We start from the raw sequence: 16,773 nt of genomic DNA on the forward strand, positions 1-16,773 counted from the left end.
GAACAAATTCTCTATATTTGACGATAGGATGTTCTTGGTAAAGATCAGTGTTTAGGCAATTTGTGAGGACATACTGATAACATACTGGCTCCATGATGCTCTCTATGCAGAGGAACCAGATATCATGATCCGAGCAAAGTGTGACCCCTGCCTCTCATCGCCGTGTGAGAATGAGGGCGTGTGTCTCACCGACCCCATCGAACGCTACCGCTGCCAGTGCCCCGCCGGGTTCAAGGGCCAGAACTGTGAGGCTGAGATCAACGAGTGCGACCAGCGGCCGTGCATGAATGGCGGAGTCTGCGAAAACCTGGCTGGTGGGTTCAGGTGAGTGACGGAAATCTCCTTTACCATCTTGATGCGGCACTCATCTATTCTAAATGTCACCTTTCTACTCACATTAAAAAATGAACAATAAACCAACTAAGCAAGTGTGTGTGCGTATGAAAAATTATGTAAAGATATTTCCAGATATTCATATTGTAATTTATATATACTTTTGGAAAAAAAAAATGCATAATTGTTTTGTTCATTTTGTTATCAAAGTGATAGTGTAAAATTGATTTATTTGTATTACATGGAATCAAGACTGAAGATTACTAGAAATAAAAGTGTGTATGTACCAGGTACTGTACACGACATATATTCAACAAGTCTAATTTTTCTCCACTCAGGACTTCAAAAAATTTTATGAGAGGTTGAATTCAACAATCATGGAGTACAGCAATGAACAGAGAAATGTATGCATGCATTTTTGCATTTATTTTTATTGTGTGCTGTTAATTTCTGGAATAGCAGACTCGCAAACTTCACAAAAATAAGAACCCTGCAAAATATATGCTGTGTCCAGTATATCTTCATCTCTTGTTACATATTGCTTTTTATTCCCACTCATCCTTACAGATGTGACTGTGCAACAGGGTTTTCAGGCGACATGTGTGAGATCAACGTGGATGACTGCCGAGCCCATCTTTGTCTCAACAACGGCACCTGTGTGGACGGCATCAACAACTACACCTGCAGGTGTTCGCAGGGTTACAAAGGTGAGAGGTGACACTGATAGTGGGGTCAAAGGTCGCCAGGGATTACTGTTCAGAGAAACATATAATGCCTTTGCCACACAGGTAATCAGTGTCAAGCAAGTTGGATTGACCTATGTATTTGTGGGTTTTTTTGATAACTTATTATGTTATTCATCAACCAGCAATGTCTTTCAGAGGTATGATATCCAATCCATGATATGTTCCCACTCAAAAACAAAAATATAATTTTTAATCTCCTTGTGCCCTGTTAATGTCGGCTTGTCAATGGTTAAGCAGTATACGCCAAGCCTACATATCTGAATATATGCTAAAAAGTGCCGGAAGTTCCCATATTCCCACTACCTATCTTCACACAACCATTCTCGCATAGAACACTTTACTTTGTACATTTCACGGAGAGAATAGCTGTTTTCTCACTCAATCAAGTACTCCAAATCACAATCTAACATTTGAAATTCTGCATAATGTAACTTTTTCAACAAAATATGAGCCTCAAGCAGGATGATATGGGCATGACTACATCAGCTTCCCAATTTTCATTTTGATTTGGTACTTAAAGGCTTTAAGACAAATCCTGCAATTCATGTTAAAGTGCTTTAGGAGAGCTGAGAGAAAGCCAAGTATGCTATTAAGATGAGACTATGAATTATAATTGTTATTATTTATTTATTTATTTATTTGGCACTTCAATATCAAATACAAATGGAAAATCATATTACATGATATAATATAGAGAATATGATGATATGATATAATGAATGGCTGGTGCTTGGCTGATGCCTTCACATTCTGCACATTTTTCACTGCAATTATCTTTAAACCCTTTTCGTCCCGAAACAGGTGACTACTGTGAGGTAGACATTGACCTTTGCCACCCCAGCGTGGATCCTTGCCAAAATGGAGGGGTCTGTTTTGATCTCGGTCACTTCTACAGGTAAGAGGCCAGCTGACTGTGAGAAACTATCGTATACTTAGGCTTGTTGGATGAGACTCTAGATTCTTATTGGGAAATCAGTGGCCCCGCCTATCGTATGTATGTTCGTGGACACATGTATGTCTGTGGACAAGATACAAAATTTGCTGAAGGGGATTGAAATGAAATATTCTGCATATTTTGATAGTGATGTATGGGATTGCTCTGGTTGAATTGAAATGAGGGGTATGAATCATTCAGCCAGCAGACTGTGTATTTTAGAAGCAACTTTTTGTACATTTAGCTGTCACAAGTTTGTTTTGTATTCAAATACAACATGTTAGTAACATAATTTTTTGACATTTAGATCTGAAGGATTTTCTCGCATCAAGCTGACGTTAACATTTCTTTGGAGTAGGTAGATATTTTGCCACCATTATTTTTTTTTTTAAATCAGCTTGAAGTGTAATGTTAAGATATTTGGTTTTTACCAGCATAATGTATGATGCATTAGATTTCTGATGAGTAATACTAGTTAATGGCATTTTACAATAATAAACTTGCTCTTTTTTCCAGATGTGAGTGTCCTCCAGGTCACCGTGGGGTCAACTGCACCGAGGGCTATGAGGACTGCCGCACTCGGACCTGCCAGAATGAAGGTGTGTGTGAGCAGGACCGCAACCAGTTTGTCTGCCGCTGTGCCCAGGGCTACATCGGTCAGTTCTGCGAGATGAACGCCAACATCTACATCAGCGACACGCCCTGCAACTGCCACAACCATGGCCAGTGCTACGAGAGCAACATCACCCACTCCTTCGAGTGCATGTGCCTGCCGGGCTTCTACGGGAGGAAGTGCGAGGTGTCCACCAGCATGAGCTTCAGGCCGGGAGGGGAGTCGTACGTGGAGTACTACCGGCCCAGCAACCTGCAGATCATCAACTTCACTCTGGTCTTTGCCACCACGGAGGAGAACGGCGTTCTCCTCTACCTCGGGGTCATTCACCACATCGCCGTCGAGCTGTTCCGCGGCCGCATCCGCGTCAGCTACGACGTCGGCAACTTCCCCGCCGCGACCATGTTCAACCAGAAGAAGCTGAACCAGGGAGATTTCCACACCTTGCAGCTGGTCCTCAACAAACGCAACGTGTCCATGTCCATCGACGGTGGACCCTGGCAGACCAAGACCAATGCTGGCGAGAGAGACCGGCTGGACGTCAACGCCTTGCTCTACATCGGAGGTCTGCCGGTCAGTCAGCAGAACTTTGCCGTCAACTCCTGGCATCTCCGCAACAAGACTAGTCTCCGTGGTGAGTTCTGATTTCCTACCTTGATTTAGACAGCTGCTAGATACATAAGTATCCATACCAGCAAATCTGTGTCTTGAAAAAAAAAATTAATTTGCACTGTCCCTTCACTGTAGTTAATGCTGGCAACAGTTCTTTTCATTGAATGATTTTGGCGTATTGCTTAGCCTAAGTAAAGTGTGATTTCATGGATTAATCAGAATTCATTTGCTGTGTGCAATCACCCATGATAGGTTGCATCCGGGCATTCTTCATAAACCACCAGCCGATGCCCCTGACGAGTGCCAAGAACCGTGTGGGCGTGGTAGAGGGTTGCCCTGCCCACGACACACCCAACCCCTGCCAGGAGCACCGGTGTCGGAACGGCTTCTGTCTGGTAGAAGATGAGTTCACCTACCGCTGTGACTGCCAGGATGGCTGGATGGGACCCATGTGTGACCAGGGTAGGCTCAAAGATTGCTTCCAAATTTCCTCCCTTTTCACTCGAGCTGTATTACTATGAGATGTACAAAAGTCATTAACCGCACCATTTCACCTGTGAAATATCCATTTGTACTCTTGGATTTTAGCTTCGAATCACTGGAGCATAGCAAAGGTTACATGATTATAGCCTTAAGTGTTGGGCAATCGGGTACATAATTAATCTACAGTTTGATCTTCCTCTAAAGCTCTTGGAGGATGGTTAAATATTATCCATGATTTAAAACCAAGTAGGTCATTGATCAACTGATGTCTTTTTCATATATTCTCTTTGCACATACAACTATGTCTTTATGATGCACTACATAAGTTGGCCTCTTTAGGCTTGATATAATGGTCATTTTCGGGGGAACATCATCTTCTGAAAAAAAAAAGGTTTAGAATGACTTTTGTTTCTATGGAGAGAGTAAAATGGTAAGGTAAATGTTATTGACATGTCAACTATGAGAAATGGGAAAGATGTAGGAACTGGGATATGAGGAGCTTATTTGCTATTTTAATCTTTGTCTATTTTCACACCCGTGTAGAGACAACCTGTACTGGACTCAAGACAAACGAGATATTTGAGATGAACGGGTGCCGCACATTGCGACCGATTCGCAACAAAGTCTGCTCTGGACAGTGCGGTCCCTCGTGCTGCCGGCCGCGCAGCGCCCACAGTCGCACCGTCCGACTCCACTGCCCGGACGGCTCCACCAACACCACGCAGGTCCAGATTGTCACGAATTGCGCTTGCCAGGGATGCGCGGGAGGTTAGATCGGTCCTGCCTAATCCCGTACCGAGGGCCCAGAAACCATCTCACGGCTGTTTCTTTACCCATTCTCTTTCTCTCTCTCTCTCTCTCACTCAATCACTCACTCTTGTTGTACCTACATTGTAAGCATTCACTCATGTATAGAATTGATATTGAAACGCAGTGCTGTAAAATGTGTACAGGATCTGTTGATATATTTGTATAGTAGGCATTAATATTCAACAGTCGTGCCATTTTGTTAAGTTTTGCTTTTTTGCAGGTGTATAGTGGAGCTATTGATATTTGAGTGTTTTAAAGTCATTCAATTAGAGACAAATTATTCAAATGTTGTTCTTTAAAATCAAAAGATGCTGAGAAAAAAAAAATATAATGACACATTGAAGTGAAAAATTGACACCATCATGCGTGTATCCATTTTCAGAGGCCATACCAAATTTTAAACACTTTTTCATGCCACTTTAATGCAAGATTTTCTTTTACTTCTTAGTATGCCAAGATGTATTGTATTTATTTTTGTGACATATACTGCTGTCTCTGGTGTGAATTCACTAAAAGTGGCAGTGTTCATTGAGCCTCAAGGGCTGCTTTTGCCCTGACCTGTGTTCATTTTATAAGAATAAAAATGTCATGTTTGCCATTACACAAGTATTATGCAGTATCTACAGTGTTTTGATAAAATGTAAGAACACACACACACAAAAGTAAGCTAAAGGAGCACAAATCAAGTAATTGCTGATTTTGCAATTACAGTAGTTCAAATTATTTTTGTTAATGGAATGTCATCTCGACACAATATGTGGCCCCTCTACCCTCGTAAACTATTGAATTGAATTGAATTGAATAAAAAGAAGTGCATTGTACAATCAATGTGAAAATATAGACAAGCATACCGATTATATTTTAAAAACTGTCAGTTGTACAGTCCGTTTGCACCAAAGCTTACTGAAGTAATGCTTATTACAACATATTTGTCTTGAACTCCTCATTTGATGGAGATACAGCCTTTTTGCATCGATCATGTCACAGTCATCAACGCTTCTGTGGTTAAGTACACATGCACTGCCACCCAAGCTTAGCATCTTTGTTTTGTGGTGACCATTTGATTCTCAGAAATGTTGTGGTACATTGATATGTTGTACATAGGTAATCAATCGGTAATGTATACTATGATAAGTAAAGTTGAGTTTACGGGACGTTGATGTCTACACTATGTGTAGCACGGCTCAATAACAAAAAGTATTAGGGAAGATTGTGGGCGTGATATATATGTGATGTTGTATAGAGGGATATATGTCATCCTTATTTGAATATTTGTATATTTATCTTTGTGAAAACATGGATTGTACATAAAAAGAATCATGCACGCTGTTGAGACGACATGCTTTTCCAGTTTCGCCGATGTTTTTTTGGAACGAAAGACACTTTTACATTTTGAGATGCTGGGTATGTTTGAAATTCCCTCTTGCATCAGAAATCTAGTCTACTAGTAAAAGGGGAGAGAACCAAAGAAGAGTTTCAAATCTCATTTTTGCAGCACCCAAATTGGTCTGTTAAATTGTGCCACAGAGTCTGTCACTTCTCACTGGAAGGGAAGTGTAGTTGGTCAGAATCACTGAACTTTGCATGTGGAACTGTATGTAAAGGAACAAAAATCACAATGTAGGAAAACATACCATTGATCTATAAAGCTGTTATTGCAGGTTAAACAGACTTTGTGAGATGTGAAGATAAGTGTCCTTTCAAGCCAAAATGAATGATAAACTTCATGCGAAGAAACATTTCTTATCTGACAAAGAAAATATGTAAGTGTAAGGTATTCTGTGTATTTTTGTCATGTGAATCGCAAACCAATTTGAATTTAAAATGGTTAGAGAGGAGGAGATAATATTGAAGGGAATGATTATCATTTCCAGCATTGCTTGATATTGCCAGTAAGAGAATGGTGTCAGATTCAAGTCTTGAATATGCACCAACATCGCTATATTATATATATATGTAAATATTGTAAGCCAATTACTTTAATTGATTGTAATGAAAATGAATTCAATGTTGTCATGTTGCCTAATATTGAAAAAGAAAGAAATCTTCATACATTTCATCAGGTGATTACATTACGATGATTGTGTATTACATGAGAATGGAGTTGAATTACTGATGCCTCCATATCTGTGGTCTGGCTGTTTTGATTAGCTTTGAAAATCAGCCAGATTATGCAAATCCTTCAAAGGAAGAAGCTCCAAAATGTTTTTGGATGCCACAACGATATTACTGCAGTCTACAGACAAGCACACACTCATGCCTGCATGATTCAATTTTCTGCTCATGTTGAAAAGATGACTGACAGAGATTTAAAATGATACTGTATTCAGCGAGCGGTAAAAATTTGATTTATATTTTGCTAATGTGTAAAAGAACGTAGATATTGAGGAGAGCGTATAATATATATTTTGTCTCATGGAATAATGTTGAGTGTATTGTGTCCATAGTAAGGCGTCTCTGTTTAAATATGTTCTTGAAGTGCTGGAATGTTGATTTATAGGACAAGTTCACCTTCTTACACATGTGTATTGAGTGAATGCTGCAGTAAACTAGTAGAACCCAACAGTGAAAGTTTGAGGAAATTCAGACAATCAGTTCAAAAGTTATGAATTTTTAAAAGTTTCTGTGTAGCCACTGCCAAATGAGAAGACTACAATAGTTCATGATGTCACCTGTATAGAACAATATAAGGGAAATATGGAGGGAATTTCACAAAATTTGATTTTGTCAAAAAAGGTCACATCCACTTGACTTTGCACTGACATATGTTAGGGGTAATATTATTCTCCCTGCCTTCTAAAAGAGGTGAGTCAAGTGCTCTGTCATGCGAGAAAAGTGAAAATACATTGAATTTTCTTGATATTTTCGTGATATTGTTTCACACATGTGACATCTCAAACTGCAGTAGTCTTCTCATCCAGCGATTGCGGTACTGAAACTTCAAAAATTCGTAACTTAGGGATTGACCAATTTCCCTCAAACTTTCACTGATGTATTCTATTGATATTGCTGCATACTCTTAATTCACATGTACTTGAAGGTGAACTTGTCCTTTAAGTTCTGCCAGTCACCAAGAGTCAGTTCCTGTCCTATAGCACAAGAAATTACACTGTTAATTGATTTTAAACATTCATTGTTGGCTATTTTATTCTTGATAGTAGAGCTTGTAATTTTTATTCATCAAAATATGCAATTAGATATCAATGTAGGCTATTAAAGTACATCTTTTTGTTTTTTAGTTGCAGATTCAAATAATAACAAAATTGTTTGAAGAGGCAGAATTTTTGAACAAGTTTGCACTCATTCTTAGGGCCTCTTTTCTTAATTTCTTTTGTATGTGTTTTATGATTGATTCTTATGCTGATATAAAAGTGTAGACAACAAATACCACATATGCAATTGCAGTTTATTTGGCATGGTTGCACACTCCTTTACAGCAACAGTTTTGCAATTGCATAATGAGATGCTCACATGCCTTTTTTAGGACATTTATTTATGTATTTGTTTATTATTGTTGTTATTGGTGTGTTGTTGTTGTTGTTGTTTTTTTTGGGGGGGGGGGGGGGGGGGGGTAGGGAATGCCCTGATCGTAATGGAATGTTCATTAGAGTTCATTGAGTACAGGATATATGTTTTCTTTAACAGCTTTGTACAGTTCCTAGTCCTGTGCCACATTGTAGACAGAGGCATCAAAAACTTCTTTTGAGTGTTGACCCAGCCAAGTCTTTACTTGTTGTTTTAACATGCATTTTGCTAATGAGATATCAGAGAAGACATGAGCAGTACAAGAACACATTAGTTCAGGTAGTGCCATTTATAGATATTAACCTGATAGGTAATAGTCTCTGCCTAAGGCATTCCACTTGAAAAGTCATATCCACTGATTGTAACATTTTGTGACAAGTAAAGTCCTTATGCAAATTTTAACCTGTTTTGGACAATGTTTCAGATGAAATAAAATCTGAAAGTCTGCTAGATTAATAATTTAACCTTTAATACCAGTTTTGGTAGCCACTCTTGCATAGGAGTTACCCTAGAATTTTTGACATCCTTCCTTTTTCAATATTTCCAAAGTACTTCCAACAGCTGCACTTTGTTCTTGCATGTCATTCATCTGGAAATTGTTTTGATTTGCATGTAGTTCATTCATTCTCTTTTGGTCCAATGCGACCATTTTGCATGATCAGTTGTTAGATGTATTCAAATGGAGCAGCGATTACCCTGTCAGAACATCAGATTTAGGGTGGTTGAATGTGGAGAAATCATGTGCATCTTGTTCAGAAGAAAAGAGCAGAGCAGCAATTTTGAAGTAATTCATAATCACACACAAAGCATGACTTTCATTGGAGCAGTTTGTGATATCTCACATTGGAAGCAATCATGTGAAATGTTTCATTGTGAAACAAAGTCTTGCCAATGTTGTTGCCACATTCCGGCAAGTCTTTTAATTTCTGCTACATCTCACAGTATGACCCCTTGCTTCATGTCAAATCTAGAAAGAAAGCATTATAGGAAAAGGAAGAACACCCATAACTTTTGTCTTAATTTCTTGTAGACGAAACCTTGCATTTCTGTGGACAAAACTTAAACTTTAAAGCAAAGCAAGATAGTTGAGTCATAGTGTCATTTGTACCAGGTGATGGTGTATATTGCATGTTTAAACTGTTTGGATATTGTTTTTGCTCTAAAAAATATTTATGGAATAGATATATGCATACAATTTTTTAATTTTGCAATTACATACCTGTAATGTTCGTTTCTTTTGTAGTGTTGAAAATGCTTCTTTTTTATTGTCCCATATATCATTTTGTACTTTTATACTATTTATTTTTTCTATCTCATTCATCTGTCCTTAAAAAAAAAAAGAATGTTTAGAATTTGTTGAATCACGTTCAGTTTCAGATTGTAGCTATTGATTGCCAAATTTTCATCCCACTGATGATCTCTACTTGAGTACTTATCATGAGATTAAATGCTTTTGTGTGTAAACTCTAATTGCCAAAACAGAAAGATGGATTATTTTAAATTGGAAGTTACGGGAGCTGACTTGGCTGTCACAAGCCAGCTCATAGCCAACACAACAGAACCCATCTTTAACCAGAGGGGTATTTTTAAAACTGTCTTCTGGATTTGAAAGATTAGACATAATGGGATCCATCTTATCAGGGGTATTTTTAAAGATGTATTTTGTTTGTATATCAGTTGTTTTTTCATGTTCAACCTATTTATATATACATATATATATTTCATATCCATAAGTCTGTTGTGACGAGCAGGTGGTAAGTGTATGCCTATGCTAGTTGTATGATCCAAGCCGGTCATGTTGTGTCAGTAATTGTAAATAATGCATCGGTGTACTGCCGTGTCACTTCAGAATATGTTTTTGGATTAACTCTGAATTGAAATGTGATTTGAATTATATTTGCCTCAAAGTATCATTTTTCTCTAACTAATGCCTTTGGATCTTCTCTGTACGGATCTTTACAGTGTAACCTCCTGTTGTTGTTTGTGTAAACTCTGCCTGTTAATAGTATGCTGCTAGTCAACATAATGAGGTCTAATAAAACAAACTAATGTAAACTCAACTTTTATCAAGCTGTTTGTTATTATCTGTGATTTTAGAGATTTTGCTCCAAGGTGTTGTGTCACTGTGTATGTTTGGTTTGGCTTAGCTTTACATCAAATGACTATATTAAATGGGTTAGTCAAATGCCGGTTAGTGATTTGCTAAACACAGTCACGTGATGGAGGCACATTGGTTATGTACGCCCATGGGCAGAGCATTTTTGTAATGTGAAATGGGAAAACATTTTCACGCAACAAATGACAAACGATACCAAACGATTGAACGATCATATTTTTCACGCAATCGATATGATGAATTTGCCTATTCCATACAATATGAAAAAGCAGATGACCAATTATTGTAATGCGTACGAAAGTGTGATTTGAAGGACCCGCGCACAGTGAATTTGGCTCTGCGTGAGCGATAGAGTGCATTGTGCTGGTGGTTGACGTTGCGAATTGAAGGTAAGTTTTCTCAGATTACTTTGACTATAATATCAACCCATAACAGATGATGGTATTTGACTATTATAAACCCATATGATATAACAGATGATGACTTTTGTTGTCGGGAACATGTACCAAACGTTCCACCCTCAGGGTTTGAAATGCTATTTCGGGAGGCTATAAGTCCCTTGACTTCGTCTCGGGACTTATAACCTCCCTCAATAGCATTTCAAACCCTTCAGGTGGAACATTCGGTATGTTCCCTCCCCCGCCAGTCATCATCTGTATAATGTAAGCTGCATTTGTAAAATGATGTGTGTGTTCAGCGCATGTTGTCTTTTACGAGACTTGCTTAAAGCATGAAAAATACATACATAACACACCCTCATCCATACACACACATATACATATCTATCAAAAAGATATATATAGGTGCATAAAAATGTTAAGAAACCAAATAGGGACTTGAGGATTTGAATTCATCAATACATGAATGAATATGTGAATCAGTGAATTATTAAGCAAGTACATGAATATTAACTTAATGGATAAAGGTCGCCAGTGATAGATAATCTAAATATATTAAAATGTAGATATCGTGTGAAATTTCCGTACACCAGAACCAGAATTATCAAAGGCAAAAGAAAAAAAAAATATCCGCATTGACAAGATTACTCCATAATGTGCATACATGTTCACTAAGCACACCTACACGAGGAGGAAATTCTTTTAAAAAAAACAAAAACATGTGGTTGATATCACCTTTTATTAAAAAAATCATATCACAGCAACTTGCCCATTAACGTCATCATTTTTGGTTTGATGTAAAGTTAGAAATCATAATCAGCATCATACATCCAAATATATCTTGGGCAGCATCATGACGACTCCTAACTCAACACCGAATAATCAGTGCTTATTTACAAAGATTAAAGGGCACTTTGTCAATCAGTTGCAGTTAAAACAACTCGACACAAGAATTCATTAATTTGAATCAAAACCAAGATGTTTTTAGAGAAGAAATCAGATTATGCAATCAGAATTGAGTCGAATTAAACTGAATATATTGCTCATCTTTCACAACAAGATATCACTGGACAAAACAATAAACTCATCAAAGTGCAGTTCAAAATACAGAAACAAATTACAAAGGTAAATGCAATGATGTGACCAGCAGGTAGGTAACACAAAATTGCATTTAGATAGATTAATTCATTTATTCATTCATTTTTTTTTCCATCTCCAACAGAACTTGTAGATATTTTTTTTTCACTTAAAATATAAGTACATTGTACATAATATATGTGTCAACATTACAAAATGTGATAAATGAAATTTATGGATATACAAAGGATAGGGTGAAAAAGAAAAAGCACAAAGAACATTCTGAAGTTTAGAAAATGCAGGAGATGGGGAGTAATGCTGAAGAAGCAATGCTTGTAGGATGCATTCCCCCCAAACATAGTAAAACAATTGTACATATTATATCATTGATCTTCTACTTTGTACATGAAACTAAATTTACAAAATGAATTACACAAACTATGAATAAAAACCTAACTACCCCTAGACAAACACCCAGACAAATTCAAATACTAAGTCGCTGTCATGCAGAAAATAGCACAGGAAAGGAAAGACAGAGATGAAGAACTGATAACATGGAAAATTAAAAAAAAAAGACGTTGATTATGAAGACAAGAAGTAATGAGTTAACGCAGCTGCTAAGCCACACTCGTAACATTAAAGAAAGAATGAAAGTGAATATTCCAGTACTTCTACAATCCTTGAAAAATGAGCAAAATTTTATCCTTTATCAATTTGAATATGAAAAAATACATGGACTTAATAATGACATTCAAATGAATTTCTATAAATATCTTTTTAAAAATTCTTTAACTTGACTTTCAAACTATTAAAACTTGGAGCCATTTTAAATCATCACTAGGGCTATTCCAAAATTTTGGTCCGACAAATGTAAATGTTGATTGAGTAAATACAGTCCTGGTTAAAGGCAAATGAAATTCACTGTAATGACGAGTTGGGTATCTGTGGAAGGAGTTGAGGTAATAAGTTATTACCAAATTTATACATGAATTGACCAAGATGGTTACCGTACCTTTAAAATCTCATTTTCAAAAATAAAACATCAGTACGAGATCTCCAAGATACATTGCAAATTTTATAAAGGGCTTTTTTCTGGAGACGTAACAGTCTATCAAGATGCACTGAATGAGTGTTTCCCCAAGCTATAATACCATAATTATGATAAGGCAGAATCAAAGTTAAATACAACATAAGGAGGGTGGGAATGGGAAAATAAAAGTTAACTTTATTTATTACACCAATGTTACAAGATATTGTATGACAAATGTTATCAATATCTGTCCTCCACAAACGTTTATCATCAATTGTCAATCCTAGGAACTTTGTTGATGAAACTACATCTATAACAGTATCATCTTGTATTCTTAGGAAGAATATTCAAAGAATGACTAAGTAATATTCATGCTTGAATCATCTGTGAACAACAAGAAAGATAAAACATGAGAAGCATTTATCATATCATTTATATACGTTATAAACGAAAGAGGTCCCAGTAAACTGCCTTGAGGAACACCACAATTAAGTGACTGATTTCTTTATGGAACTTTGACCAGATAAAGAAACAAATTGTTTGCGATCAGTAAGGTAGCTCCTGAACCACTCCAAGGCCTTCCCACAGATACCATAGTGACACAATTTATAATTTATAGATAACAGAGCAAAAGCTTTAAGTCTGTAAAAAAAAATAAAGAGTGTGAAACACGATGGAACCAACCAAAAGCAATGCTTGTTTGTACTAGTTGGTTCCTTTGCTTTAGTGCAGCCTTAGATCATAATAAAATGGCTGAGATATTGAAAAAGAGAGGAAAACAAAGCGGTCTCACCTTTTATTAGGATTGCTATGTTGTGAATATCTCAGCCATTTCAAAACCTATTTTCAGCAAATAAACTTTGAATACTCTTAGAATGATATGCTTTTACATATCTCATAAGAGATTTCTCACTATCTCCAAAAATTATTTAAAAAAAATGCTGAACACCTGCAGCCCCATCTCAACCAAAAACTGTAGGCTCTACATATCCCTTTAAACTGCATGAAAAGTGCACCCCTCCTCTTCTCAACAACTCATTCACCAGACTTACTTTTAATTAATTAGCAGTTTTACCAAGGGTTTTTTTTTCAGCTGCACAGAATCACCAGATACCCTGCCCCCCCCCCCCCCCCCTCTTGCTCACCCTTTTTCTGATTCCTTGTCAGCTAGCTTGTAGGCATTTACAGTTTCAGTTATGTCATATTGTTGTGTTTTGAAGTTTGAGTTTATGCTTGTGTTTGTTTATGTGTTTCTGTATTTCTTTTTTTTTTGAATGTCTGGTAATGTCTGTCCTGTCTCGGATTATTTTATAACTTTACTTTTGTAATCAATATTTTTTTTTTCATTGTTTGTTTTAGTTGTCCACAATGTGAAGCACTCCTTTTCAGAGGACCCCTAATCTTTTTTTTCCCTCTCAGAACAGAGTTAATGCTATATGTTCAGTTCGAAACTTTGTATACAATACTTTCCATTTGTTAATTAGAGCCAATTTTCACCTTGCAGTCAACCAATGTATATTATTGGTCCTGTTTGATTTTCTTGTTTTAAGTTCTGGGGAGAAAAAAAAACAATAAACAAAAATGATGAAACAAACATGGAAGGAAGAGGGATGGGATAAGCAAAGAATGCAGCTAAAAAACTACTTTGGACATGAAATAAACCAAACAAACAAACAAACATGCAAGCACACTTTTTACATATAGGTGTACATTCATGTTGAGCAACCAAAAGATTTGTATACAATTACATGTCGGATATCTGTTGAGATGAATTAGTTGGTTTTTTTTTTTTACTTTTTTTGGATGAAACATAAACTGTAGTAAATAACTTGTTTTATATACATAAGCAATAATAACAGAAATGAAACTTCAGAAGTTGTTTGGAAGTTGGTGTCCTTTATGAACAATAAGTTACTAGTACACAAATAACTTTGTGGCCAGCAAGCATCTTGTGATGAAAATGAGCAATATGAATGATCATGGATGAAAACTAGATATTAGAGTGCTACAGATTTGACTGAAATATGCAATGTATACATCTTTACTATTAAAGGTGTAACATGGTTTGAAATACTTCTACTCTTATTGGGTAAATCATTACAACCAGGGTGTCTGTAGTGTTACACCAAAGTCATACTGTATATGCCATATTTCAAAAGTTTCATCTCCCCTTTATTTTTTCTCAGAGAATGCCTAAAAATTAATGCTGACAATCATGTGGTGCAGTTTTTCACAAGATTAATCTGATTTTTTCCTCACTATGTCCATGATGGGACAATGGTATGCCAGGTCCAGTGTTTTTTTAAAGCATAAATTAAAAAGTTTTCTTGCACATAAGTCTCTAGATCAATGATGAAGTTATATTCTTTATATTTACCAGTGAAATTTCCTTATACTTGTACCTGGTTACTTCACGATTACAGCTGCCAGATTTCTCAGAATATCTAACGGTATCTTTGTTGCACTTTGAGTAGTCATCCTGTGAGTCCTTTTTTCATCTTTTTTATGTACTTTTAATGTTAATATCCATGCTCTCTCTCTCTCTCCCCCTTTCTCTTCCTCCAAGCCATTCTACTCTTTATGCAAACATACGTTAAATCATTATTCTACTTGACTGTGTTTTAGCAGTTCTCTAATCCCTGAATAACTCGTAATTGCATTTAATACTATATGTATTTATTTGTCAATTTTTTTCCCCTATACATATAACTGAGGGAAATTCTTAACAAGCCTTGCTTCCCAAAGGTTTCCTCATTGGATCCGTTTTTTTTTTAATGTACCATTTGCTTGTTATACAGTGCATATCAGAAAAAGATATTCCGACTTTGGAGGGCTACTATGTCATAATCGTCAGCTACGGAGAGCGCGATGTTATTTAGGAGGAAAGAAAAAATCTTCCTCTTCCCATTGGTACCTAATTATGTTGACAAATGTTTTGCATGACTCATCTGAGCACATTAACTATAAAGACAACAATGACAAATTGCACTTTTTCCAAGTTTGCATGTTATAATGAAGGAACAATGAATGTCTTGCTGAATTGATAAGAGTTGTCAATAAAAGTGGCCAAATAAATAGGCCAGCCTGTATGATTAAGTTTGTGTTTAGGGTGTCTTCTAACATTTTATGGTCCATAAACTTCAACTTGGCCACCTGTCCGATAACTTGGTCACTCCCGCAAAGGTCAACCCACACAGTCAATTTTTCTCTGTTCACATTTAAGTGATCGGCGAATTGTAATGCAAACAAACAACACATTATCAAATGAACAGTGTATTTCTTACGGGGTCCCTCAGGGATCGATATTGGGGCCACTGTTGTTTGTCATTTATATAAATGACATGGTAAATAAAGTTGATGGATGTAATATTCACCTGTATGCCGACGATACAGTATTGTATTTTGCTGACACAAATCCTCAAAAAGTTGAAATGATGTTGCAAAAAGACCTGAATAATATTTTCGATTGGATGTGTACAAACAGACTTAGTTTAGATTTTGACAAAACAGCTTGTATGCTAATTGTAATAGAAAATTGTTTAATAAGCATAATGAGTTAAATTTGAGTATAAATTCCAAAAGTTTTGAACAGGTTAAGTGTGTCAAGTATTTGGGTATTACAGTTGACAAAGAGTTAAATTGAAATTTACAAGTTGATAATGTCTGTAGGAGAGTGAGTAAAATGATAAGCTTTATGGGAAGACTTAGTCGTATTATTGATGAATGAAGTTTAAAGATATTATATAAGTCTTTCATATTGCCCCATTTAGATTACGCTGATATTGTATGGGACTCTGGCAAAAAGAAACAAATGGATATGATTCAAAAACTTCAGAGTAGAGCAGGGAGAATCATTATAAAAAATTGACTCATTTTCTCATACTTCTAACTCTAGGTAGCATGATCTTCAGTGGGATTCCCTTTTCTCAAGAAGAAGACAGTATCTTCTTCAATTAGTTTATATATCATTGAATGGATTGGCACTGCCTTACTTGAGTGAACTTTTTCAAGTTAAAGAGAACATACATGATTATATATTCCTTCAATCTGATTATAACATAAAGATTCCAACACCAAGGACTAATTATTGTAAGCG

General features: G+C 36.4%; 1 protein-coding gene across 1 annotated transcript in view; it reads left to right on the forward strand.

Annotated features, from left to right (window-relative positions):
- The window catches only part of LOC139719306 (slit homolog 2 protein-like), a 143,774-nt gene extending 139,280 nt beyond the window's left edge, over positions 1-4,494 (forward strand). The window contains exons 27-32 of the mRNA XM_071630729.1: positions 111-324; positions 901-1,040; positions 1,881-1,974; positions 2,530-3,260; positions 3,491-3,700; positions 4,265-4,494. Of these exons, the coding sequence (XP_071486830.1) occupies positions 111-324; positions 901-1,040; positions 1,881-1,974; positions 2,530-3,260; positions 3,491-3,700; positions 4,265-4,494 (1,619 nt within the window). The remainder of the gene's footprint in view (positions 1-110; positions 325-900; positions 1,041-1,880; positions 1,975-2,529; positions 3,261-3,490; positions 3,701-4,264) is intronic.
- The last annotated feature ends 12,279 nt before the right edge of the window (positions 4,495-16,773 follow it).

Source organism: Diadema antillarum, unplaced genomic scaffold (genome assembly GCF_040938485.1).
Source record: "Diadema antillarum isolate AM-2024a unplaced genomic scaffold, OU_Dant_1.0 scf00000009, whole genome shotgun sequence".
NCBI classification, from domain to species: domain Eukaryota; kingdom Metazoa; phylum Echinodermata; class Echinoidea; order Diadematoida; family Diadematidae; genus Diadema; species Diadema antillarum.